Raw genomic sequence first — 27,985 nt, 5'->3', positions numbered from 1 at the left:
AGGTTGTGTCCTGGAGGGAACATGGCCCCTGCCTCTGACCACCGCGCCCTGGCCAGGAGCTGGGGTGTCTGTGAGGAGAGCAGAGCCAGTAGGGCCCCAAAGCAAGGCCCGCGGACGTGGAGTCCGCAGGGGTGGGGACGGCAAAGGGCCGGGACGGGGACCTTCCGCTCGATTCCCGCTCCCTTTCCGGGCAGTCACCCTGTGTGAGGGGTGACGCCCACGCTGCCTCCCGCCCCCCCTCCCGGCATCTGTGTGCCGTGTGTCCCTCCCTTCGCCGTATTGTTCAGAAACCGTTAACACCTGTTCAGAAGCCAGTTCTTCCGCTTTGAGCAGAATGACAATTATTTGAATGGTAGCGGTGTTAATGGATAATTATTCACATTCATACCAGGACAGTCACAGTTTAATCATTTCTCTGAAGGCTTCCTTAAGTTCGAGCTCCAAGTCTTCGGCATAATTCTTCTGTTAAATAAGTTTCGGGCACTCTAATTACGGGGAAGGTGAGCAGGGAGGCGCCAGGTGCGGCTGGCAGAGGTGGTGCCTCCCCTCACGGCGAGCCTCGCCAGGCCATGTGGCAGCTCCCACCCGCGGGCGGCTCATTCCCACAGCGAATGGGCCAGTCCTTCTGCGAGATGAGCCCCAAGACTCTGCTCTGTGCACCCAGACCAGACAGCCTGCGGGCGCTGCTCATCCGGAGCTCGGAGGCCCGCACGGCCTGGCCTGGCGATCCCCACCCCCCCCCCCCGCCCCGTCCTCCCCAGAATTGTCGAGGACCCCAAAGAGCTTTGGATCGTGAGGGCTGTATCTCCCTACATGTACCATGTTAGAAAGTAAATGAGGATTTTTTAAGTGTCTTTCTTTTAGAGCACCACTCTACTATAAATAGTTGTTTGTAGCAAAGTAACTATTTTCTAAGACCAAAAACATGTAAGGACAGTGTGACATTATCTTACGCTTTTGCCAGCCTCGTGGAGGCCTGCGCTGGGATCTGTGTGGGCCCTACGGGGCGAGGTGCTTTCACAGGCCCGCACGTGGGACCCTCCTGCCTGTACCCCATTCGACCAGGAGACTGGGTGGACGGGACAGGTGGCAGGGAAACTGCCCAGTTGTGAATTTTTGTGGCGCGTGCTGAGGGATGATGCGCAGAGGGGACCCCTGCCTGAGGCCCCGCATGCTCTTTTGGGTGTTTGGGTTTTTTTGCACACGGCTGCCCAGTTGTTCCAGCACCATTTGTTGAAAGACCATCCTTTTCCACTAAATTGCCTTTGCTCCTGGGTTTGTGTGGGCCTGTTTCTGTTCTGTTCATTGAGCTAAGTATCTGTTCTTTCACCAGTACACAGGGTCTTGATCTCTGTCGTTTTATAGAGAGACTCCCTTTTCAAACATTGCATTCCTGGGACAAAATCCACTTAATTTTGGTGTCTTGTCTATATATATAAAAGCCTAAGTGACTGTTCGACACACACTGACCACCAGGGGGCAGACGCTCAATGCACAGGCATGGAAACATGGAACAGACTGATGAATCTCAGAGGGAAGGGGGGAAGAGATTAACCAAAGATCTTATATGCATACTAGAGGCCAGTGCATGGATTTGTGCACCGGCGGGGTCCCTCGGCCTGGCCTGTGGGGATCGGGCCGAAACTGGCAGTCTGACATCCCCCAAGGGGTCCCAGATTGCAAGAGGGCAGAAGCCAGGCTGAGGGACCCCACCGGTGCACCGGGCCTCTTGTTCATATGTGTGTGTGTGTGTGTGTGTGTGTGTTGGATTTGATTTGCCAGTACTCTGTTGAGAATTTTTACATCTATGCCCATGGGAGATATTAATCGGTACCTGGTCTGGTTTCTGTCTTTTTCTGGTTTTGATATTGGAGTAATGGTAGCCTCTTAAAATGCCTTGGGAAGTGTATCCTCTTCTGTTTTCAGGAAAAGATAACGCTAAATTGATGCTTCTTCTCTAAATATTTGATAAAAATTTACCGGTGAAATTATCTGGCCCTAGTGCTTTCAGATTTTAAACTATGAATGTGAGTCCTTGATAGTCACAGAACTGTTCCAGTTATCTATTTCATGTTGGATGAGTTTTGGTAGTTTGTAGTTTTTGATAAATTGGTCAATTTCATTTATGTTGTTGAATATTATGCATACTTATTTGTAGGAATCCTTTATTATCCATTTAATGTCTGTGAGGTCAGTCGTGACATATTTGTTCTTTTTCTTTATCAGTCTTGCTAGAGATTTATCAATTTTATTGATCTTTTCAAAGCACCCAATGTTGGTTTCACATATTTTACTCTTATTGTTTTTCTGGTTTCAGTTTCACTGATTTCTGCCATTACCTTTATTTACTTCCTTCTTCTTGATTTGGTTTTATTTTGTTCTTAAGTTGGAAGCTCAAATTATTCATTTCTTTTCTCAAATATGTATTTAATACTATACATTTCCCTCTAATATGGCTCTAGTTGTGTCTCATACATTGTGAAATGCTGGATTCTCGGTTTTCGTTCAGCTCAGTGTATGGTTTTATTTCCCTAAGGCTTCCTCTGTGACCCATGGATTATTTAGAAGTGGCTTACCTACTATCCAAATGTTTAGAGATTTTTGTCTTTTTTATTAATGTCTAATTTTATTATCATGAGAGAATATAACTTGTATGGTTTCAGTTACTTTAAATTTGTTAAAGTTTGTTTTATAACCCAGAATATGGTATGTCGTGGTCAGCGTTCCGTGTGCATTTGAAAAGAACACACTAGTATATTCTCTTGTTACTGGGTAGAGGGTTCTATAAATGCCAGTTAGAACCAGGTTGTTGGTAGTGCTTTTTTATTTCTCCATCCTTGATTTCCTGTCAACTATTTCTATCAGTTACTGAGAGAGAAGTATTGAAGTCTCCAAGTATAATTATGGATTTATCTAATTCTCCTCCCAGTTTTTGTCGATTTTTACTTTATGTACTTGAAATTCTGTTGTTAGGTACACAAAAATTTACAGTTGATATGTCATCTTTGTGGGCAGTTTATCATATGTATTATTCCGTTTTTAAAAAATATATTTTTTTATTGATTTCAGAGAGGAAGGGAGAGAGAGATAGCAAGCAACATCGATGATGAGAGAAAATCATTGATCAGCTGCCTCCTGCATGCCCCCTAGTGGGGATCGAGCCCGCAACCCCGGCATGTGCCCTTGATCAGAATCGAACTTGGGACCCTTCAATCTGCAGGCCAAGGCTCTATCCACTGAGCCAAACCGGCTAGGGCTAGGTATTATTCCTTTTTACCCTGAAAACTTTATTTGCTCTTAACTCTACTTTGTCAGATATTAACTTTTTAAGATAATTGTTTACATGGTATATTTTTATCCATTCTTTTACTTTTAACCCACCTATGTCTATTATTTGAAGTTTTTTTTAGAATGCACATACTTGGGTTCTTTTTTTAATTCATTTCTCTTTTCATTGGTGTGATTAGACCATTTACATTTAATGTAATTATTTATATGTTTGAATTCAGGTATAAACATAACATTTATTTCATTTTATTGTTTATCTTATTTATTACATTTTGTTTTTATTATTAGGTAACATTTTATTTGTTTTCTGTCTTTTTCCTGGTTTTCATTTCTCTTTCCCCTTTCTATCCTTCCTGTGGGCTATTTTAACACATTTTTGGTATTTTATTTTAGTTTATCTATTAGTTTTTGACTATAGTTATCTCTTGTTATGGTTTTCCTAGTGGTTGCTCCAGGTATTACATACTGATTTTTACAGTCAAATTGGAATCCATATTTTACCACCGTATAGTAGAATGTAGAATCCTTTCCACCATAAAGATCCTTTAACTCCCCCCTCCTTGAAGTTATAATGACATATATTTACATCTACACACACTGAAAATATTACCTGATAATGTTATAATTTTACTTTCAGTCATCATACATATTTCAAAGATTGCAACCAAAGATTCCATTTCGTTTGTTCTGCCTTTATTTCTAACTAGAGACCCTGTGCACGGATTCCTGCACAGGTGGGGTCCCTCGGCCTGGCCAGCAATCGGGCCGATCAGGGCCCTCTCGCCCAGTCCTGATTGGGGCCGGCCGGCCAGGGGGAGGGACCACATGAGGTTGGCCGGCCGCGGGAGTTTGGTTGTGGGAGTGCACTGACCACCAGGGGGCATCTCCTGCATTGAGCGTCTGCCCCCTGGTGGTCAGTGGGCATCATAGCGACCAGTCAACTGGTCGTAAAGGTCGCTTAGGCTTTTATACATACAGATGTTCCAAGCTTCCCTCCAGTATCATTTCCCTTCTCACTTTAGCAATTCCTTTAGCTCGGGTCTGCTTAGAAATGCATTATCTTTGTTTTTATCTAAAAATGTCATTATTCTAACTTCATTCTTGAAGGATGTTTTTCAACTGGACATAGAATTCTGAGTTGCTAGATTTTTCTTTTAGCACTTGGAAGTTCTTTTTCACTTCCTCTGGCTTCCATGGCTTCTAATGAGAATTCTGCTGTCATTCAAATCATTGTTCCCCTAAAAAGAGTGCAGCATTTTTCTCTGGTTGTTTAAGGTATTTTTCTTTGTGTTTAGATTTCTTGATCTTGATATAGCTAGGAGAGGATTTCTTTGGGTGAGCCCTGTTTGCAGTTTGCTAGGCTTCTTAAATCTGTAGTTGTATACCTCCAGACAACTTTGGAAAATTTTTGCAATTTTTTTTTCTACACCACACTCATTTTCCTCTTCTTTGGAACTCTAATAATTTAAATGTTAGACCTTTTGGCTTTGGCTCACATGTCCTCAGGGCTCATTGGGAGGGTTTTTGTTTGTTTTTAACATTTGCTTCTGTGTTTTTTAGATTGGATAATCCCTGTGGACTTGTCTTCAGGTTCATTGACTCTCTCCTCTGGCGCCTCCATTCTGCTATTAAGCCCATGCAGTTTTAACATTGTGGTGGCTGTATTTTTCAGTGCTAAATTTTCCATTTGATTCTTCTTTATAACTTACATTTCTTTGAAATGCTGTGTCTTTTTTGTTTTGTTGTTTTAGGGGTCTCTTCCCTTCTTGCAGCATTTTTCTTCCGGTTCCTTTAAAGTGGTCAGATGATGTATATCACGTCACTTTATAGCCTACAGTGTTATTTGTCAGTTGTGCCTCAGAAAGCTGGGGCAAACGTTGTCAGGTGATTCCAGCTTCTGTGTCATCTCAGTCTTGGCATTTGTTGGTTCTCTTTTCCCAGGTGAGTAGAGGTTTCCTGTCTGCCTGGGCCCCTGGATGGCACCTCTGGCCTCCCCTGCCCGGCCTCTCCTGCCCGGCCTCTCATATGTGGTGTCTGCAGGCCTCTCTTATCAGAGCCATGCTAGGCTGGGTCAGCCCAAGTGTGTGAGTGCAGGCTGCCCGACGTCCACTCCCACACGTGGCATGAAAAGAGCTCACGTGAACGATGGTGTCCATGACACAGGACAAGATCTCCCCATGGCCAGTGTTGTCCCCACCTCCCGGCTGATGATGCACAATCCGGATGGACAGCGAACTTAGGAAACAGTGTTTGCAGGGCTGGGTGGTCACAGAGGGTGTGTTTTAAGAGGCGCCCAAACCATATGAAAACGGCCACGTCGTCTGGGTCAGGGTGCTCTTGACCCCACAGCGCAAACATGAAGCCGGACCTCAGCACAGGCCACAGAAAGGATGAGGAGGAGAGGATGAAGAAGGAACTTCACTTGACACAGCCCTGAGTTCCCAGCCTGCTCTCTGGGGGACCATGTGGGAGAGAAAAGAATCCTCCTTCACGGCGCCCCTTTGGCCACCCGCAGGATTTATGTGGTCTCCCCAACCTCAAGAAAATATCTGTGTGTGAGTTTTTATGAGCAGCTTTTCCTCCGTTATGGAAGGATATTTAACCTCCAAACGTGGTGGCCCCCTCCTCCAGAACGGGCTCCATTGGAGCATCTGCTTCTGCGCAGGTTGGAGCTGACGGCACCGACTCGGAGAGCCGCTTAAACCCATCAATGCGTTTGCTCCCTGCAGGGCGACATTGGGTTTCGGGGTACATTTCTAAAAAGATGTGCTGGATTGCTGAGCATTGCTTCTTTGAGCTTTTTTCCTAATAATTTCCTGGTGTGTACAGGGTGAGAGCTGGTCTGCCCTTGACAGTGAAGCTGGGCATGTTGGGAAAACGCTGTGCTCTGACATGGCTGCGTCATTGTTTGAGGATCCGACGCTTTTACCCTGGAAAGAAGGCGCTCGTGACGTGGCGGGGATTCATCGAGGACGCTGGAGAGGAGCCCAGACCCCAGACTGCTCTGTGCTGCCGTGGGCTTTTTGTTTATTTTTAATCCTCACCGCGAGGAGGTTATGTTTAGAGCGAGGAAGGGAGCAAGAGAAAGAGAGAGAGAAAAAACATTGATTGGTTACCTCTACCAGGGATCGAACCCACAACCTAGGTATGTGCCCTGACTGTGAATGGAACCCGCAGCCTTTGGGTGTACGGGATGATGCTCCAGCAACCGGACCCCCCCGGCCGGGGCTGTGCTGCGTGCAGTAGACGTTGCACGCACACCTCTCCTCCTGTTTCAGCAGGTTCTCAAAGTTCCGGGCCGTTCTCCAGGGAAACCGGGTGCACCCTCTCCCCGGGTCAGAATGCAAACACAGAAGCCAGCCCCCCTGTGCTCGGAGGCAGAGGCCCGTGGCCCCCCGCCCCGCCCGGAGCGGCCGGCTGCTCCCACGGCCACGGCCCCGACTCTCTCCTCGGCCTCCTGGCCTCTTGTCCTCCACGTTTTTCCAGTGAGGGCAACAACAGCCACAGCCACCACGAGGAACAGTGGGTTCCAAACGCCCTTCTGAGGAAGTCACCGTAAACAGGGCTGTTTGCCTAAGGAAACCCTCCCGGCCGTCGGCCCTCCACACAGCGGCCTGTGCTAATGAACCCCAAGCTGTTAATGTGGTTTCTTCAGTTAAATTGATTCATGAATTTTGAAGAGAACATTATCTAATGAATTTTCTTTGAATAGAAAGCAATTAAAAGGACAAATCAGTCTGATTAACCCCAAAGTCACCCTCCCGCCACAAATGGTGTACAGTTTGAAATTATATCATAAGAAACTGGAGCACACTTGCCATCTTTTGCCCTCGCCTAATCCATGTAAATTAATGAACAACAAAGTTAATTTCTTTGATGACCCTTTTCTCGTATCACCTGGATTATGCTGATGTTTAATTTGCTTAATGTTATAATAAAGACCAAACAGATTTTTCCCGGCGACGTGATTATCCTTCCCTTCGGTTAAGAAGTGATTTTTATTATTTAACGTACATGTAAGGGTGTGTTTCCTTTAAGAACCAAATTGCACTTTGCCAGCTTGGCACGGAGTGTAATTAGTGCCGTCACGGGCACGGTTGGGGCACTGCTCCTGCCAGCGAATCCTCCCCTTTGTTGGTGCCATGGGGACCTCCTGCCACGGAGGGCTCAGTGCCCCACTGTGGGGACGCAGCTCCCCCCGTGTCCAGCCCTCCGAGCCGTGTCCGGCCCTCCCAGCGTGCCCGGCCCTCCGAGCCGTGTCCCCTGCAGAAGGACAATAGACATCATCCAGACTGGCCTCCTTCTCAGCCCCGGGCTTCCTCCCACAAACTCCGCACCAGAGACGCTCTAATACCGGTGAGGCGGGGAGCTCTCGTGTTCACCTGTTCATCCTCTGCACGTGGGGAGCTGCAGTTAAAGCAAGAATGACGTTCGTTCTTTTATCCTGCAGCCCTGCTCACTACTGATGCCTGTAGCCAAGGTCACTGCCGACTGGGGTCTGCGGTTTGGCATTGAGTCGGCTTGCTGCCGAATGTGGTGGCCAGCATGACCGCCCAGCCGGGCCGGGGCTTCTCTTTCCTTCTGGCCGAAGTGGGAAATGAACCAGCAGTGCCAATGAGTTCTCCAGGCCGGTGGGCCGGCGGGGCCTTCTGTGCTGAGGAGCTGGACCGCGTGCTCAATCACAGAGGCCTGTGACCGAGGGAGCATCAGGCAGGAACGGGGAAGACGGGAAGAGGCCGCAACTCTGGGATGCGTGGTCTGGGATCCCTGGATGGAGCCAGCCGCTCTGTGCCCTGCCTCACGCACATTCCTGGTGCCAGGAGCCTGCGTGCAGGCCGTGTTTTAATTGGGTGTAGCACCTCTGTTTGTGCCGATGCATTTCCGTTTTGGGACTGGCAGCTGTTTTTATCAGAGCTCTGGGAGCCGATTGTCCCAATAACATCTTTCTGCATTCTTCTTCCAGACTCGTTCACCAGACAGGTGTTGTGGAAGCTGCTGGAGGCTGTGAAATTCGGAGAAGTGGTTTCTTACCAGCAATTAGCGGCCCTGGCAGGCAACCCCAAGGCCGCGCGGGCGGTGGGCGGAGCGATGAGAAGCAATCCTGTAAGTCGGGGTGGCCGCGGAGATGGGGTTGGTGGGTGGGCCTGGGCACCGCTCTGGGGCCGTGTCATTTGATGGGAGCATGTTCCCCAGGCAGCCTGTGCTGTGGGGCGCGGACAAGGAGCATTTGTGATGGGGACCTCGGGAGAGACGTGGGCAGCGCCCGTGGGTTGGGATCCCCTGTTGTGGGGGGAGGTGGTGATGAAGCGTCCCACACGCCTCTGAAAGCCCCTTCCTCGGTGTGTGAGGACACAGGAGCCCTGCGCAGGGAGCACCCGGGGGGGCTGGCGAAGGGGGAGCAGACGTCCCTTCATTCGTTCAACAGCGGGCGTCCTGGGTGCCCGTGTGAGCCGCCTCTTCCGGGTGCCGGTTCCAGTGGGAGACAAAGCAGAGTGAAAGGCCCCCTCCGGTTTCTCACATTCTAGAAGGTTCATGTGCCGGGTCCGGCTCCCCAGGGCATCTCTTTTACAAGGTCCAGCCCTCCAGGGCCTGACCACTAGGGATGGCTAAACTCTGACCTGGGCGACTGGCTGGATCTGGGCGTGGCTGCCCCCAAATTCCTTCACGTCCTGTCCCTCCTGGGTGCCTGACGTCGGGTTTGGCCGAGGGCAAGGCTCACAGACCATGTGAGGCCGTCTTCTCCAGAGGAGGGGCCGCGGCGTAGGTGGCTGTGCCTGTCGTGCCCAGAAGGACAGAGGGCACCTCTGGTCCCCATCTGGTCACACACGGGCCAGCCGCTGTCCAGTCACAGGAAGGAAGCCAGCACAAGTGAGGGGAGAGGCCGTGACGTGGGCCTGGGTGTCGGCAGGATGGGCTCCCGGCCTGCCTGATGGCTCAGCCCTCCGGAGACCCCGCTCGACTGTATGAGGCCCTGGAATTGCCCTCCCTCACGGCCTTGCAGGACCGGCATGACACGCTGTCACATCGGCGGCGGCTTCTCCCTGCAGCCCGGAGAAGTCTCTGATACGACAGAAGAATGCCGTCCGATCGGGCAGAGCAAATAGCATCCCTGAGTCACGGGATGGGAAATAACGGAATCAGACGCACTTGCTGAAAAATCGTGTGGCTTTGCTATTTTCAAGACTATTTTCCTCCCTGCTCACCGGGGACCGGAGGGCGTCGGCACGCCACCGCCGGCTGCACCCCGCCCCGGGCAGAGCGGCGTCTGGGAGGCGGCAGTTACCGAGCCTTCCGCACCGAGCGGCCTGGGTGCGCTCTGAGAGGCGCTCCGGGCAGTTCGCAGGAGGTTGCACTGTCTTACGTACGTCTGCTCTGCCCAAGGCCGCGCCACGTGAAAGTGCCCGAGTCGTCTGGAGCAGGCGTCCTCAGACTGCGGCCCGCGGGCCACATGCGGGTGTCTTTGCCGTTTTGTTTTTTACTTCAAAATAAGATATGTGCAGTGTGCGTAGGAATTTGGTCATAGTTTTTTTTAAACTATAGTCCGGCCCTCCAACAGTCTGAGGGACAGTGAACTGGCCCCTGTTTAAAAAGTTTGAGGACCCCTCATCTGGAGCAACGTGTGCTGTGGGGACGCACCGCATCCCCTCCCGTGTCTCCCATGTTTCCCATGTCTCCCATGTTTCCCGTGTCTCCCATGCTTCCCGTGTCTCCCATGTTTTCCGTGTCTCCCATGTTTCCCGTGTCTCCCATGTTTCCCGTGTCTCCCATGCTTCCCATGTGAGCTCTCGGGGACGAGGGTGCCGTGAGCACCGCTGTCTGGCATTGCTGGTGCCGGCCTGTCGTTAGGTGCATCCTGCCACGCAGCGGGCCGCGTGTTTATGGAGCGTACGGCATGATTCCGAATTAAGTTGGGAATATGGTTGTTACGTTTGCCAACAAAGCTTAAAGGTATGTCCCCTTTGGAAGGTCCCCATTTCTCCCGGGTTGTGACTGGTCGATGTTGCTCTAGACGAAAAGGCCGCCCGGACCCTGTGGTGTCACGGCGAGAGGGACGTCGGAAGCTGACAGGGTTTTTGCGCCGCTTCCTGCGTCCCTGCAGACATGGCCCTCGGCGGGGGATGCTCCCTTCACCCGTCCCCGCCCTGTTCCGGGAGGTTCCGCTGCCCAGGCCCCGTGGGTGAGCTGCTGTCCCGTCTCCCGCCCCGACGCCCGGCTGGGTGCCCAGGTGCGCACATGCACGCGCGCCCGCACCTGGTGCGGAAACCGGCTCTAACCGACGGGTACAAATGAGGAGCCCTCGCTGCCTCTGCGGCGGGGACGCGTGGCGCTCCAGCGATCGCGCTCGTGGCAATATTCAGGAACATTTATTGTCGTGCAACCAGCGCGACGCCTGCCTCCTGCTATTAATCTCCATGACTGTCTCTCTGCAAGGACGGCCCCAGCCGCTGAGATTTATAAAACGAGATCCACGGGGCTTAAGGCTCCCGTGTCCACCAAGTCCTCGTGTGGGCCTCCCGTGGCGTGCCCGAGTCCAGCCGGTGGAGACTCCGGGCTGGCAGGAGCCTCTGTGGCCCCCCCATCGGGCGCCTCCCCCACCTGACGGCGAGGCTGCCTGGGCGCCAGCAGCTGCGGGACCTGAGCGGGGCCGCCAGCTGGGGCGCAGGCGTGTCCGTGTATGTGGCCGGCGGCACTTCAGCGTGACGGGAGCCGGACAATCCTCACAGGGTCTCTGTAAAGTGATGGAAACCTCCTTAGAATGGGCCGGGGCATCCAGGAGGTGACTCTGACCCACGGGAGAAAGTGGTGCTGGTCCGAGGCTGGACGTGCCTGGCGTGGACGTCCCGCGTGACTGTGTCCCTCCCTTGGTGCCGCTGGCGGGCTCCGCCGCTCCCGCACAGACAGCGTGTCCGTGTCGTGGAGACTGGCTCCCTGGATCCGCCTCCGTTCAGGCTGAAGGAGCAGTGAGCGCTCCGGGGGGGGGGGGGGGGGTGGCCATGGACCGGGCGTGTGGGAAGCACGTGGCGCGTGCATCCTCCGGTGGCTCGCAGGAGCGCGGGCACGTTGGGCATCACTGCCCTTCCTTGCCAGGGGAAGGCGTGCTTTTCGCTGGGTGGGCGTTTCGTCCTATCCCAGACACGGGTTTTTCCAGAGTGTTCCTTGAGGCACTCGCCAGCCTGGGGAAGACGGTGTGGCAGCCTTCCGGAAGGCTCTCCCCGCCCCAGCGCGGAGGCGGGCCCGTTTCCCGGTGGATTGGACTGGAGAGGCCTGCCCCCCTCCCCCACGGAGCACCACCGCTCATCCACAGACGGAATTTGCTTAATGCAGTTCAAAGGCAATCGATGCGGTGCACAGAGAGTCTCCCACCTTCTTCTAAACAAAACGCCTTCCAAGGAGTTAGTTTATTCACAGATTGCCACGAGCGTTAATGACCCCGAGCCGTGCTCTGCCAGTCACCCAGACGCTGTTGATAAAGATTTAGCATCATGTTCTAAGTGTCAGGGCTGTCAGCGGGCTGAACCATTTGACCAGAAGAAAAAAACGCACAGGGAGCTATTGATTACAGCTTCTCGGTGTCACTTGTTCACCAGGATTTAGGTATTGATGAGGCCGCGAGTGAAAACAACCCTTCCCCTGTGGGCTGCTGCCCGGAGAACAAAGGCGAGGCTGGAGGAAATATCAGCCGGCCCCGAATCAGAGGGATTCCCTATCGACTGAAAGGCCCCTCCGTGTAGTTTTTGTTGGAGACAAATCTCCGGGTTTGGAAGTTTTATAGCGTTTGAGAGCGGGCCCGTGTAAGTGATGGATCCGCGCGTTGGATGAATTAGATTTCACAGCGTGAAGGTTCCAGGGCAGCTGCCATGTTATGAGCTGCTTGGTTATTGATAAAAATTACATTTTATGCAGCACAGTCATCGAAGGCGAAGGCATGGAGGGCCCGGCTCCTTTGCAGTGTCCTTAGGGCCCCGATACATTTCAGCAGGTTTCATCACGTTAATAGCGTGAAACCTGCCACCGGCATTAACGGGAGCGGGAGCAGCGTCCCCCTCGCCAGTGCGCCACGGCGCGTGTTTGGTCACTCGCCTGTTCTTGTCACTGCAGGCACGGCCCAGCCTGGGCATGGCTTCATTATAGCCGACTGTCCTTCCCCTCCGGCCGGCCGGTTATCTGTGTGACACGCAGCGGGAGCGCCGGGTTCGTGTTACACACGTTGATCATCGCGTAGCTTGTTGGGGGCGGGGGAGGAGCGCGAAGGTCACATGTGAGATCCCTCAGGTGAGAGGCTTGAACCGGAGCCTAAACGTTGGCAGAACCAAACTGAACGAGATGCCTTCCTCTTCACCAGTCAGAAACCTGAGTGCCATTTGGCCTCCCCGCGCCCTCAGGCAGTGATCCGTGAGGCCGGGCACTGGGTGAGAGCCCGCAGTCCGAGTGGCTATCTGTTCTTAGCCGGCCGCTCCCTCCGGGAGGTGGGACTGTGGGCCGTGTACGGGCCCGGGCAGCGCTGGCTTCTCGCTCCGTGAAACTGCACGGGACAGGAGGTCCGGGCCGAGGCTGCGCGCGTTACCATGACAACCCAAACTTCTCGTGGGAATGGGGACTCCTACTCTGTGCCAGGAATGGCCAGGCCCCCCAGGCCCGGTGAGGGGGGTGAGGGTCGGACTCCACCCTGCGGACAGGAATCCTTCTTTGCCGCTAAACAGCCAGTGACTGAGCTTGGGCGAGGGACTGGATTCGACGGGAGAGTGGCAGCCGCCCGGCCCGTTGGAGCACAGGCTGTCAGGGGCGCCCTGCGGGCACAGAGCACGCTCTCCAGTGGCCCGTGAGCACCACGTCCGGGACGGGCACCAGGCCCATGCGGCCCGCCGGGGCCGGGGCAGCTCGGGGCCCCCGGAGCCCACCTCGGGCATGTGGGTCTGTGCGGCGGGCCGAGGTGGACCGGGGCCCAGCCGGTGGCCGGGCTCCGTGCTCGGTGAAGGGTCTCCAACGAGGCCGAGGCAGGAACGGCCCAGGGAGCGGCGGCGCCTGACACCGCGAGGAGATCCGGGGGTGGCTCAGCGCCGCCTCTAGGCACTCAGCTGGCCGTGGCTGGCCGTCGTGTCCCGTTCGCCCACTTCGGAGGTGGAGCGTGGAGGTCAGGGTGCAGCCCTTCTCTCTGCTGAGCTGCAGCCGAGGGGGTGGGCAGTGGGCAGGACCTGGAGCCCGCGAACCCTCACCTTCAGGGCCTGGCAGCCCCCCGCCCCCCGTGTGCTCACGGAGGAGCACGTGGCGATCAGAGTGTGAGGCTCCCCGTGTCGGAGCCACGCTGTCCTCCTGGGGGGGCGGGGGGCGGGGGGCGGGGGAGGGGGCTCTGCACAGAGCACGGGGCGGCGTGGGGCATCTGGAGCGTAGGGGTCTGACCGTGTCACAGGGCGGCCTGCTCTCCGCCGGCAGCCCCGACGGCCACCATAGTGAGTGCACAGAGAGGGGCAGGGCGAGGCTGAAGGGCAGCGAGGAGCTGAGGGTGGGCTGGGGGCACCTCCCGGGTGTGAGCTCTGTGTTACTTCTCAGAGGTTTGGGAACGGCATGCACCACCCCATGACTTGGAATGTAATTTTAAATTTTGTAAGTGCACTTTGTGACTCTCTCACCGAATGAAACCAAGTCTCCCCTCCCAAATCTCGGTGCACAGGGATTGGCTGGAGGATGCCGCACGTTCCCCTCGGGGATTGCACCCACCCCCTCCCCCGCCCCCGTGGAGACCCCAAAGGCCGGGGAGTGATGCTGAGACCGAGGTCGCACGTGGGTGGGCCCCCGTGGCAGCCCCAGGTCACTGCTCAGCGCCTCGTCAGGAGCCCCAGGACCTCCCTGGCCTGCAGCCCAGGCTGACGGGGCCACCTCTGTCTTCCAGGTCCCCATCCTCGTCCCGTGCCACCGAGTGGTCTGCAGCAGCGGCGCCGTGGGCAACTACTCCGGGGGGCTGGCCGTGAAGGAGTGGCTTCTGGACCATGAGGGCAGCCTGGCGGGCACCCCGGCCCGTGCAGGGGGCTCCCGTCTGGCCCGAACCTGGCGCGGGGCCCTGAGGGGCAGCAGCAGCTCCGAGCCCGCCGGCCGAGACTGAGCATCGGCGGCAGGAGTGAGTGTGTGAGGGACACGTCGACGGAACAGCCTGTCGGTGGGGTCTGTGCGGACGCCCCGCCACATTAAAAACGCTGCCGTGTCCTGGGGACGTGTGTCCGCCTCCCTTTGTCATTTTCACCTTTTACCGCAGAGCGAGTCCCCTTCTCTCGCTGTGTTGTCCTGTCCTAGTGTGTCAGACAGGGATGGGAGGGGGCGCTGGGAACAGGAGGGCCACCGCCCAGGAGGGAAGCGTCGGCGTCCATGGGAACAGCTGGGCGCCGCCCAGAGCCAGCTGCAGCCCTGGGACCTCAGCCCCCGGGGCCATGGCCCATGCAGCCTGCCCGGGCTGCCGCCCTGTCCCTCCCCCCGAGAGACTGACCACCGGCCGTGGACCCACCCCCCTCCTGGTGTGGAAGCTGCGCCTCGGGGAAGAGGGACGGTGGCGGGAATGGTGTCTGGGGAGGTTTTCTAGCTTCGTTTGCCCAGCTGCCAGGAAAGCTCGTGCAAGACGCAGCCACCTTTGATCTGTGTGGGTCGATGGAGAGGAACTGGTTATCAGAACCATCGGCAGCATCAGCCGCTCTCTGGGCGTGGCTTAGGCTGTGGAGGGCGCCTGCCCGAGGGATGTGATTTCACAGGCTGACCCCCGACCCCCGCCCTGCTCCTGGCCTTGGCGCACTCCACACAGCGCCCCCAGGTCGAGCCTAGCAGTCGGAGGTCACCCCGAAAGAGGGGTCAGCCCCTGGGGCCGGCACCAGGGAGCATCTCCCAGCATCTGTGTGCCGCACCTGGGCCTCTGTTACCTGCTGGCGTCTGGCTCGTCGTTAACTGTGTCTGAAAGCAGGGACCCGGGGGCTGTGCGCGCGGTAAATAACGCAGGGATGTGATGCACGGGAAATGACTGCGCCCGCACGCGCCGGAAGCCGTATTTCCGTCAGGGCTTCCTGTGACAGTGTGAGCCGCAGCGGAGGAGCGTGCGTGGTTTGTGTCTGTCACCAGAAACCGGGGTGAAAATACAGCCTCGTCACGTGCCGGCTGGGGCGGATTGTCTATTTCACATCCATTCCCCACGGCAGAACAGGCACCGGACGTAAGCCAGCCTAGGGCCTCCGCGCCCTCTGCCATTGGTCCTGTCCTCCGCCGCCAGCCAGGCCCGGTCTGGGTTTCCCCCTCCAAGATGAAGTGGCCTGAGCTACAGTCCACGTGTGCCCTTGTGATTCCGGCCCCTCTCAGGACTTCGGCGTTGGAGCGAGCGAAGTCCTTCTCCCACAGCGGGCGGGTGGGCACCTGGCGTGGGGCCCCCCGGAGCCGGCTCCGTCAGCCTTGGGCGCCGCGCTCACTGCGGGCCCCACTCAAGCTTCCGGAACCGGAGGCGTGTGGCTTATCCGACAGCTCGCCGTGGGAGCGGAGGCCGGGCCCGTTCCCAGCAGGTCGGGAAGACGGTCGGGGGCCTGGGGTGCACTTTGCGTCCGGGGGTCGTGAAGGTGGTTGGGATCCAGGTTTCCCGAGGAAAAGGCGGCCACCGCAGCCATCACTCTGCCTGTGCCCTCCCCCCGACAGCAGGGAGCTGTGGCTCTCAGGCAGCAGCTGAGGTGTGGGTTCTCTCTAGTGCTCTCCAACAGAGGGCACCATAGCAGTGCGCTAGGCTGCGGTCGGAGGCCCCGTCCCGGCTGCCTGAGAGCGGCCGAAGAACGGTCAGCAGGTGGGACTCTCAGAGGGGCTGTGACCGTCCCGTGTGCACGGCGGCCGTCGGGGCTGCTAGCGGGGAGCAGGCCGCCCTGTGACACCGTCAGACCCCGACGATGCTCCAGATGTCCCACACTGCCGTGTGCTCTGCACGGAGGCCACCTCCTGAGCGGGACGGCGTGGCTCCCTGACACGGGGGAGCTCCCACTCTGACCTCCAGGCCCCGGGGGGGGTTCCGAGGAAGGGCCCTGGGCCATCCCGGGCCGAACAGCCACGCACACCTGCAGCGGGCGAGGGCCAAGCCCCTGCTGCAGCTCAGCCACGTGCAGCCAGGGGCCCACCCCGCACGGCCCCCCGAGGCGACCTGGACACTCCGCGGGGCCTGGCCCCGCCGGCCTGGGCCGTGCCCTTGGTGCAGCACAGCCCCGCACTCTGTGTCCTGTCTCCCAGGGCCTGCTCGGCCCTGTCAGACGGCTTGATAGATGCCCCGAGGTTGCAGCTGACAAAGGCAGCAGCGGGCGCGCACGGCGGGGCCGTGTACCGCTCCAAGGACAGGCTCTGCAGAGGCGACATGAAAGCCGGTGCGGCCGCCTCGAGCCGCCGTCGCTCAGCATTGCAGCACAGCTTATAAACATGAAGAGGAAAAGGAGCGGCACAAAGAAATACAGAAAGTCTCCCAAATAAAAAGAATGTCGACACGAGGACGCTGTGTTCTTTGGCCTTGGCCGCGGGTCCCCTCGCCAGTCCGGTTTCCCGTCCTTCCTGTGCTCAGCACTTTGAACGCCGACGCGGGGACCCGCGGGCGGCGCAACAGCTGGCTGCGCACAGCAGCTCGACCGGCGCGGGCTGTTCGCGCCCGTTTCCAAAGACCAGATAATGAAAGATTCAGAAACAATGTTTGTTTTTGCAGAACCGCACATAATGAAGTCGGTGCCCTGGCTGCGCCGGGGCCAGACCGGAACCTGGAGGAGGGGTTGCAGGGGGCGGGTGGTACTCGGCAGGGCACGGACGCAGGTGGTGGTGGGTGGGTTTGGAGGAAGTGGCCACCTGGCAGTCGATCCTGCGTTGGGAGGTCTGACTCGGGGCCGCCTCTTACCCAGCAGGGGTAGTTGCGAGCAGCCCCGTGCGGCTTGATCGCCGGCTAGAGAGACGCAGTCCTTCCTCACGCCAGTGTCTCCTGCATTTTCCTCCAGGGCCTCCACTCTGCACGGTTTGTTCCCAGAATCTCCTGTGCTGAGTGGCCAGGCGTCTCCAGTGTGGGTGTGTCTATAGAGAAGCCATCGCTCATTTTTTCCCTTTTTGGTTAACCTTCATCCAAGGATTTTTTCTTTCCATTGATTTTTAGAGAGAGTGTAACAGTGGGGGCGGGGGGGGTGTGGAGAGAGACAGAGGGAGAGGAAGAGAGAAACATTGATGTGAGAGACAAATCGACCGATTGCCTTCTGCACACACCCTGACCCGGGCTGGGATGGGGCCTGCAACCCAGGTACATGCCCTTGACTGGGAATTGAACCTGGACCCTTGGGTCTGCGGGCCAACGCTCTAACCACTGAGCAACAGGCCAGGGCTGTTTCTTCACCATTGGTGAACGAGGGTGTTATTCCAGAGACACATCCTTTAAGACGGCGGTGTCCGTATGCAGACCTGTCCGGGGTGATGCTCCACGCGGCGCCGGCAGGTTCCATTCTTCCTCTGAGAAGCTCACGGTGACACCCCCCAGAGATGCCGTCACAGACTCCATGGTCATCCGCGTGGCCCTCCCCGGGACCCCGGGCCCTGCTGGCATCTCCTCTCCCGCCGCCTCAGCACCAGCATGCCCCACCTCGGCCGTCGGCGTGCCCGCAGCTGTGCCCACAGGCGGCAGTGCCAGCTCGAACCCCAGCCCCTACTGGGACAGCCGAGGTGTCAGAGCTAGCTCCATGTGAAAATGGCTCCTTTCGCGTCCAGCTGGCCCAAGATCTGAGCGCTGTTTTGGTTTGGAGCTGCACGTAGGGAGACGCCCAAGTGATAAATAAACGGGCTGCATCGGGGACGCACGGGAAAGAATTGTTTTCTTTCCGTCGAGAGATTTTTCCCTGAAGACCAACCAGGGAACCGAACCTGTCGCCGAGGTCTCCGAGCGCTGGGGTGCCCGTGGGCCTTGGTGTCGCCGGGCGTGTGTTTCCACGGGGCTGTCCTGGCGTGGGGCGTGGCCGGGGCAGAGGGGGCCCTCAAGGAGGGCTCCCTTTGGCTTCCTCAGCCCACACAGGACTCTTACTTCCCTTTCTTGTTCGTGGGCATTTGATGGCAAGTTTGTGTTCAGGGGCTGAAGTTCACGGCAGCTTTACCTGTTTTCAGTTTGAAAGATGTGGAGGTTTAAGCAGAACTCTGCCAAGCAGCCCCTGTCTGTCTGTCTGTCTGTCTGTCTGACTGAAGGAATGGGGGTGGCAGTTAAAAGCCAGGCCCGGAGCTGGAGAAACTGCAGGGCCCGGTGCGTCTCTCGGTGACTGAGGACAGCCGCCCGGAGTCCTTGGCCCCGTGGCTCCAGCCGCCGACAGACGGAGGGCGTCTGGCCTGCATCACCGCCGGCTCGCAGGACCTGGGCCGGGCGGCGCGTGGGCGGTGGACGCGGCGGCGAGGTGCACGTGGAGGCGGGGCCCAGCCTGCCGGCGCCTGGGCTGATGAAAGGTCGTCGTTCACGAGCCTTTAAAGTTGCTCATTAATGTTCTTCCCATTGAGAAGTTCCACATGGACAGTGGTTAGGATCGATCCTCAAAACTTGGCACCGGGGGTGGGGGTGGTGATGGGCAGCCTCGAGGCCCGCCCCTAAACGCCTGACTTCCGCCTGCGCCCTGGGTTCCTGGTGGGTCTCCGGGACGGTGCTACGTGTGGACGGAGGTGCTGGGACGCTCAGGTGGCAGGGGCACTGTGGTCTGAGGATGTAGGACGGAGCTGCCATGTGGTCGATGTCATGAACTCTGACCCTGTGGGAGCAGAACAGGGGAGGCTGCTGCAGGGGGGCTGACACGCGTGTTGGCGTCACCGTGGGTCCTGTGGGCCCAGTGGGCCCGTGCAGCGCTCTGAGCGGTTTCTCCGCTGTATGTGAGAGTCTCCGTGACGAGGCATCAGGCCTGGGGCCTGGGCAGAAGGGGCTGAGGGGCTGGGAGCTCTGTCCCTCTTCTCCCCGTGTTTTTCAGCTGTCGAGTCATCCACACACACCCCACAGACACACAGGCCACTGCACACACACCACCTCACACGCGCGCACACACCACGGCACACACCACGGCATACACACACTGCAGGTTTTTCTTAGATCTTCATGTGACTTACCACTTCGTTTGGTTCCCAAACACAAGCAGCATGTTTGCTTCCAGATTGGTTTGTTGACTTAAATTAAGGAAAACCCAGCTGGAGAAAACATCAGTGTCCAAACATTGAGCAACATGTGATATTGTGCAAAAAGTATTGCCGTTGCGTGTTTGGGTTGCCATAGCTACGAGGAGAAGTGGCTGCAGATGTGAGACTTTTGGCAGCCTGTGTGGGAGCAGGTATGCGGGTCCCCAGCAGGCGTCAGCCCCGCCCTGCGGGACAGCTCTGCGCTGGGGGTGTCTCCCAGCCCCCTTAGCCGCTGAGGGGCCTGCAGAGGAGAGAGAACTGAGCTGCAGATTCAGCTGAACTTGGGTTCAGATTCCCCCCAACCCCCATGAGCAAGTGAGCTCAAACCTGTGACCCACCCTCCCTGAAGCTCAGATCCCCCAATGTCAAAGGGGTGGGGTGTCCTCACTGCAGATACTCCAGTGTCCCCATCACTAAATCCAAAACTGAGCAGAGAACAGCTGAGAGCGCCCCCAAGAAGGAAAGGTTACCTCTGGCCACCTTTGGGGACTTCCTCCAGGGCCAGTGGGATGACCAAACCCGCTGGGGGGGAGTGTGGATGGGCTCTCCCTGCTCACGTACCACCAGGTGCAGGCTGTGCCTGGCGCTGCCCGCAGGGGAGGGGCCGCCCCCCACCTCGGGCCGCTGACAGGAGGCCATGCTCACTCGGTCCTTGTGCCTGGGTCTCTTTGGGAAGGAAAACAGCCCTCACAGAGTTGACATTTCCCCGAATGGGAAAACATGTGCTTCCTTGCTCAAGCCCGCCCGAGTGCCCACACCGGTCCCCGAGCACGCAGGGCTGGGTGCTGGCCTGGCCCCTCTCCCTCTGTGCTCACAGCACCGGGGCGCGGCCTGCAGCCGGGTGAGGCCGGGCCAGGCGTGACCGCGCCCCGTCACCGGGTGGTGATGAGAGAGCCAGCCCGCACAGTGGGCAGCGAGTGCCGCACGGGAGACGGCGGCAGCTTAAAGGTAAAGGTACATTCCCACCCAAAAATGTGTCATTTTGTCGGAATGAGCTATAGATCTAATGACAAAAATCCAGTTCACGTGATGCAAGTTTAGCTCTAGAGCTTCCCTGGGAGAAGCTGGTGTCGACGCACCTGACAGGTGCGTCAGCCCTTCCTGCCTCTCTGCGCGGAGGCAGGTTGGAATGCTGTCCTTCCCTGCCACACTCTCCTTGTGCCCAGGGGCTCCGGCCTGGCCGCCTGTCACCCCGGAGAGCAAAGCAGCGCAGCCCCCCGGGTGCACGGGCGAGTGTGTGTTTATTTCCGGGGCGGCTGGGTCCTCCGACGGGAGGTTCTGAGGGGCCCGGCCTGTGACGGCACATCGGGCGGGAGTGTTGGCACCGACCGGAGCGGCTGTGGAGAGCCCACGGGAGGCAGCTGCTCGCCCGCCGAGACCAGCCAGCCGGCTCCGGCTCCAGGCCGGGACACCTCCTATGAACGGAGAACATGCGTTTACTTCAAGTGCCTTTTCTTTGAGATGTAAAATGACACGGCTAAATATTACAACACGGAGAGGTATGTAGCTGTCGGTACTTTTCCATGCAAACATCTGACTTCCGTGCCAGGAAGCAATGTGACAGGTTTCTTAGTTTCCAGCAAATTGGTCTCAGATGTAGATGAATACATCTTCGGGAGGACAGGATGGGGGCTGGTGTTGCTGAGCCTCCCGGGGTGCTTCAGGTCCTCCTCCACCCCCTCCTCCCTCTCCCACCCCCTCCTCCCTCTCCCACCCCCTCTCCTCCCTCTCTCCCACCCCGTCTCCTCCCTCTCTCCCACCCCCTCTCCTCCCTCTCTCCCAACCCCTCTCCTCCCTCTCTCCCACCCCCTCTCCTCCCTCTCTCCCAACCCCTCTCCTCCCTCTCTCCCACCCCTTCTTCCAGCCCTGCCTCCACCCCCTCTCCACCTTTCCCTCTTCCTCCTTCCCGCCTCCCTTCCCCTCCTCCTCCTCCTCCTCCTCCTCCTCCTCCCCTCCCTCCTCCTCCTCCTCCTCCCCTCCCTCCTCCTCCTCCTCCTCCTCCTTCTCCTCCTCCTCCTCCTCCTCCTCGGGGAAGGTTTCTTGGAGCCTCGCTCTGACAAGGGCCTTCCGGCTGGACTCCGAGCCGTGCCCCTCATGCCGGTCTGACACCTGGCTGCTGTAGCCCCTGGGTCTCTGTGCTGGGGACAGTGCAGGCCTGGCAGGGACGGAGACCAGGAGGAGGCAGCCCCGAGGGGAGGATGGGCCTCACCTAGGCCTTCTGTCCAGTCAGGCCTGCGTCCCCCGTTCCTTGTTCCCCGGGGACCCTCGAGAGCAGGTGGCGGGTGGCGCCTTGGCCTGGCCGCGAGGCCCAGCCTGGCGCAGGGAAGCCTGCCGTCTCATCCCGCGTCCGTCTCATCCCTGCGTCCCTGCGTTTTACATAATTAGGTAAGTCTCTTAATGTCGCTGTGTCTTGTTAGAGAAGGTACTAATCCTTAGAGCTAGCAGGACTAACTAATTAGTGTAAAACACTGAAATATAAGAAATTCAGATGTGGAGTGTAATTGGCCAGTCCTCCTGGTATTGGCACGTTGGCGGCATCGCTAGTAGAGCCACGGGCCTGGCTGCATCCAGGAGACGTCCGAGGTGGTGGCGTGAGTGAGGCGGGCTGTCCTGCAGGCCAGGCTGCCGGACGCGTGTCCTGGGCACCGTTGCCCGATGAAGTGGCCTGGGCCAGAGGTGAGGGAACTGGCGGGCTGCCCCAGGACCTGGGAGGGGCCCCAGGGAAACAGGGCGTGGGCTGAGGAGGCCTGGTCATCACTGGATTGGCACCTGCAGGCTGGTCTGGCCGGGGCCCGGTGAGGGGCAGCGATGGGCAGCCTAATGGGGCTCTCAGTGCCTGTGGGGTCGGCCAGCCCGCACAGGCTGTGTGGGCCTCAGCTTCCTCCTCTGGGAGGGAGCTCATGGGGTTGCTTGTTTCTCCTCCAGAGGCGGACAGACCCAGTTCATGGCAGTTCCGACCATCCGGCTGACAAAGGACAGATGTGAACTTCCTGTCGGCGGGCACTGGCTCAGAAAAGATGCCCGGCCCCAGCTCCCCGGCCACTCGGCCACCACGGGGGCGGGTTCGCCGGGCGCCCTGGGAAACAAGGACGAATGTGCTGGTTGGGGCTCGCTTCCGAAGGGCAGGGCGTACGGAGGTGTCAGCAAATCATTAATCTCTCTCTAAACCGCGGTGGCAGTGTTTACATTTAAGATCAAGACGATGACTATCTGAAGAGCGCCTGGAAGCTCGCCTCGCGACTGGAGAAACACAGCCGCCCGCTCGCAGAGCCGAGTCCTGGGCCAAAAACAAGCGAGCCCAGGCGCGGGGAGCGTTGTCGGCCACTGACAGCAAGCGGCTGGGCCGCCTCCGCTTCGGAAAAACGTGGCCTGCGCGTGCGTTTGGTGGCTGAGCTTTCGGGTCCGCCTTAGACACCCCAACTCCAAGAAGACATCCCTGAAAAGAGTTGTCTTGAACTTCTAAAAAAATCGGCGTGTTCCCGACAGCACAGCAGAGCTCCAGGGCCCAGCAGGGGTGAAGAGCCAGCTTACCCCGCGCGGCCTGGGGCCCTCCTCCCGGCTTCCCCTCCAGCGCTCCGCAGCCTGAGCCAGCGCCGTGGGATGGTTGATGGTCTCATCCGGCCGCCAGGGTCCCTGCTCCCCAGACGGGGTGCCCACAGCTCTGCCGCGAAAACGTCTGTCTCCTGGGCATCTCCAGAAAGCGTTTTAGTAAGTATGTAGCATTGCCGACAAAAGCTAGCCTTTCCGTCCTTTGTCAAAACTCCCAACCCTCACCCACCCTAACGGCATTTCCCGAGCAGGGAGGGAAGGGGAGTGCTGTGCCCCACGTCTCTCAGCGTTTAAGTCATGGGGCCTAGACTTGAGCCCAGGCCTTCAGCTCAGGGTCTGTGCTGAGCCCTGGGGACTGATGCCAGTCCTTATTGTTCTAGAATCAAGTCTAGAACAGCCCACTCGTGGCCGTGCGCACGTAGAACTGACTCTGGTTGGTGTTCCAGGACTTTGAAGGGCCATGTCTGTAAAATATTGAGAAGCACACTCAGTCTGTGTGCGCGGGGACTGTGGACACTCAGGTGGTGTTTCCCTGGAGCGCGGACAGGCCTCAGCTTCTCACCAGCCTTCCTCCCCTTCCCCCTCCCAGGCACACCCCCCTCCCCCAACCGGAAGCCTTGGGCACGTGCACGGCACTGCAGGGCGGGAGCTGCGCCTTCCATCCCAACATCCATCTGGAAGACAGCGATCCGGCCCACGGGCAGTGGTGGGTACCGTGGCGGAGCGTGGCAGAGCGTGGCGCGGCAACAGCGGTGAGTATGCTCTGTGCCATAGCACCGATGATTCAGATGGGCAGACAGAGTGAGTTGCAGGAGATTGCATAGGGTATACAGCACCCATTTTATAAAGCTCTCAAGCCTGGAGGATGTTTATTGCTTTAAATCAACATGCACGCAGTACAGCCCTATCCAGGCCTCGGGGCAGAGGCCGGAGAACAGCCTACGCAGAGACCTTGGGTGGCCAGCCCACCGCCGTGCATTGCTGCGGTTCTTGGTCTGGGTTGTAGGTTCGCTGGAGCCCTTGTAATACTCGTTCACAGCTTGCTTTCATATATTGAGCATTCCATAATTTGAAACATTTCGGGAGTCACTGAAGGTCATCGTCCAGTACGGCTGTGGGCCTATTTCCGGTCAGATTCTTGGCCCTGTGGCTGCCTCTAGAAATGGTCGGTGTTAACCCCCTTGAACTAGTTTCATGCAGAGGGGGTTCTTACTCCTGGTTGAGCAGGCTGGGAGCACCCGCTACAAGCACTGGTGCCGGAGGGGGCAGCCTGTGCCAGGATCGTGGCGGCTGGCACATGCAGGGGAGGGGCCTGGCCCCATGCGGGCCGGAGCCCACGCTCCCCGTCTGCAACCAGCACAGTCGAGTTGCCTGAGCCGCTCTGCAGCTGCCCCCTGACGGGAGTCCCGCCCTCTCAGCCGTGCTTGCCCCCTGTCACTGTCCCAGGGCACTCACAGCCCCTCTTGGGGACCGGAGGTCCGAGCAGGTGTGCAGCACCGCCAGGGCTTTGACAGTGGGGTCCCCGGCCTTCAGGCCTTGGGTTTGGGAACAAGGTTTGGCCCTGGGTTTTCAGACTCGTAGCCTAGCAAGACCTGGAGCAGGGTGTCTGAGGGACCGTCACCCACAAAACGTCCCAGCCCCACGGCCTCCACGCCGTGCCCAGAGCAGAGGTTACAACGCAGCACTCACCCGTGAACCAGGAGGGCCGTGGGCTGGAGAGAATCTTTGCAGGAGCCGAGGGAGAGTCAGGGGGGACCGTGTGTGCCGGGAGCTGGGACCATCCCGGTGGCACCGGCTTGGTCAGGCTTCACATTAAGAGACAACGGCCAACAAGGACAGTTCAGACTTGTGTTTGCTGCATGTTTTCCCCAAGCGGAGGAAGCGAACCTGGCCCTTCCAGGTTCTGATGATAAAAACTTACGTTTTTGAACAAAAATGAGAATTTTTAAAAACTCCTATCTGCCACTGTAGCTATACAGCTTCTGGATCCTTAAAGACCTTTCTGACAAGCTTGGCGGTGACATTAGCAAACATCAGCTTCTCAATGTCACATGACGAGACGTGTCAACACGGGGAAGATCGGCATAACCCGGGGAGCCGGCCTTTCCAAGTGACCGCTGAGATGGTACAAAGCCACGTGCGGGTCCCCGAACCTTCCACGGCAAGGCGGGGCCCGCGGAGCTCCGTGCATCAGGGAAGGCGCTGGCGGGTCCCGGATCCGCACGGCGGCCGAACTCACAGACACTCCCGCCCGCCTGGGAGCGTGAGCGCCAGATCGGACACGCAGCGCCCAGTTCGCCGCAAGGCTGTTCCGCGGCTCCGCCTTTTCAGCGGCCCGTCCCCGCGAGGCCCGGCCTTCCCGCAGTTCGAGTGAGGACAACGTGGCATTGGGAGGATTGCAGAAAGCGGGTACAGGCCCGCTCTGCTCACTCACTGGTATTGGCTCTGGAAATTATAGATTAAGTATTTGCTAATCCGGGCTATTACGTGTTGGGATTTTGTTCTCTTTAACAAAGGAATAAGTGTGAATTTCTCAGCATGCTAGGAAATAAAAGTATCAGTGGCTGTAGCCCCTCTACCTATGACTGGGGCCTCTGTGTTTCCGAGTGTGAAGGCTCCGTGTGGGGGCCAGGCTCCGGGACACGCGTGCTGAGGGATTCGTTCAAAGGAAGCGAGTCTAACACTGAGGCCTGGGGGCTGGCTTCTCCGTTGGAATGGAATCCCAGGAGCGGGGACAGCACCCATGTTGCTATTAAGCTGCCTCATTGTGATAAGTCAGGGATGGATGGTTTCCAAACCCGCTTCCATCCTCCTCTGCTCAGGTGAGAACTCGGCCCCTGAAGGAGGAGTCCATTAAAACCAAAACAAAAGAACGAACTGCGGACAGACGGACGGAGCATTCCGCATCCTCCCCCGTGGCCCGAGCTGGCGGGAGACCCTGGCCGCTGGGTTCTCGCTCGGCGCCGCCTCAGTGGTTCCTAACCGGGTCCCCTTCAAATGTGTTATTGTTAGAAAATAAACCAAGAAACACGGGTCCGTAATGTAGTGCCAGGAAGTTCATTCTGCAGACCTCCGACCTTGCCGCAGCCACGTGGGCTATTGATTTTCAATACGGAGAGGCGGCGTGCCACCCCGGGCGCAGGGGTCAGCAGGCCCCGGCTCCCCCCTTATCCGTCGGTCCCTGAGTCCTTGAGCATTAAGACCGCAAATGTCCGCAGTTAACGGCGTGTCACAGGCAGCGGGGTGGACGTGCCAATTTTCTAATGAAGCCGGGCTGTTGGCAAACACAGCAGCCCCGGTAGACTGCAGGGGTCCCCTCTGTGTGTTCCCTGCACCCTCGCGTGCTTCGGAAGACGCCGGCGACGTTACTGCCGCCGGGCCAGGCAGCGGAGAGGCGCCTCCACGCCCCGCCAGACAAAAACACGCAGGGGCGGGCCCTGGAGGAGGCCTGCGTGGGAGTCCTGCCCGTGGCGCGCACCGGAGGGAATGTTCTGAATGAAAGCATTGGCTCCAGTGCCCACGTTCCTCCCCCAGAACGAGTGGCCTCGGGGATTGCCCGCTCCTGCTGGCTGGCTCTCCGCGGGAGGATCGCCGTTATTTGCTGTCAGCGCTGAAGGCAGGCGGTGCCCGGTGGGTCTGCCCAGCGTGTGGCTGCCTCCACGCATCGGCCGTGACGTGTGAACCTGGGGGCTCAGCCCTGATGCTCCCCAGCCCCTCAAACACCCGGAGCCTCCTGGTCCCTCGGCAAACTGCCGGCGTGTCCCGGTCCGCTCCTACCGTCTCTCTCCACCCCCTCCCGGTAATAAATTACGGTTGCCATCCTGTATTGATTATTGAAAATGTTATGTCCGTGGGAAGAAAATGCCATTGCTTTAAATATCAACATTACCAGGGATGTTGAAGTTATTTTTTTTTTTTAACAGAGACGTGTGTGATAAAAATGTTGAAGCGACGGAAAGGAGCTGGTGGTGGGAGAGCGGAATGATTAAATAACCAAAAAATCAATCCGTCGTTCGGTCTGGCCAGACGCGCGTTTCTCGGCTCAGGTAAGTCGCTTAAAGTCAGACACGTCTCATGCTGGACTTTTTACAGGAATGGAGAAATTTATAATGAAATTCAACAAGGAAACTGGAAAAACAGCCAAATTGGTGCGGCAAAGTGGTTAATAGGATCATTAGCCCCGGCGCGGTATTTTTTTGGACATTGTGAGCCTGTGCCGCGGTCCTCGCGAGCAGATTGCGGGAACAGGCTGACAGTTAGCAGCTAGCTCAGCAGTGCTGGGTGCAAACTGCCATCTTCCTGTGGATTTACAGCTGCCACTTCTGCTACTTCAATTAGTTCTATAGCACACAGATGTTGCCTAAATGTTGCTGCTAATGATACTGCAATAAGCGTAAGATTCATGCCATATTTTGAGGCACGTAAATTTCTCAAGTGGCACAATTAAAGTGGAAATATTAGGTGGGGAGAACTTGGCAGTCTCTCCGACTTGGAAGGCGCACCCGCTATGCAATAATGGGTCAAAAATTCATTCAAGTTTTACTGCTGTTCCGAGTTTTAAAAGACTTTTCACAGTTGAATGCAAAGTAGTAAAAACCGGGGTATTAGGAAATGAGAATGCCGTTCTGTTATTCAGACATGACTTTTAATTTCAAATTGAAATCACATGCTCACTGCTCTAGCTCTGGCCACAGGGAAAGGGTGCCGACAGAGGGGAGAAAGTCCGGGGGGAAATGAATTCATTGCCGGGGGCGGGGCCAAGGCAGAGCCGCACGGGGCTTTGGGAAGCGCCACGGTCACCTCAGACCCGGGGGGTGGCACCAGACACGGCAGAAGCCAAGTCCCCAGGCAGGTGGCTCTCCGTTCTACCTCTGACAGACTCTGACCAGGACGGGGGAAACGCACTGGGACCTGCACACACACACACACACACACACACACACACACACGCATACCTGTGCACACTCACACATGCATATCTTTGTAC

At 57.5% G+C, this 27,985-nt stretch overlaps 1 protein-coding gene across 1 annotated transcript in view; it reads left to right on the top strand.

Moving 5' to 3' along the window:
- Positions 1–15,068, top strand: part of MGMT (O-6-methylguanine-DNA methyltransferase) — a 158,530-nt gene extending 143,462 nt beyond the window's left edge. Inside the window, exons 4-5 of the mRNA XM_079793032.1 lie at positions 8,252–8,391; positions 14,177–15,068. Of these exons, the coding sequence (XP_079649158.1) occupies positions 8,252–8,391; positions 14,177–14,386 (350 nt within the window). The 3' untranslated portion in view covers positions 14,387–15,068. The remainder of the gene's footprint in view (positions 1–8,251; positions 8,392–14,176) is intronic.
- Positions 15,069–27,985: the final 12,917 nt, after the last annotated feature.

Source organism: Cnephaeus nilssonii, assembly GCF_951640355.1.
Source record: "Cnephaeus nilssonii genome assembly, chromosome: 16".
Classification (NCBI taxonomy): Eukaryota; Metazoa; Chordata; class Mammalia; order Chiroptera; family Vespertilionidae; genus Cnephaeus; species Cnephaeus nilssonii.
This window is presented reverse-complemented; position numbering and strand designations above follow the sequence as displayed.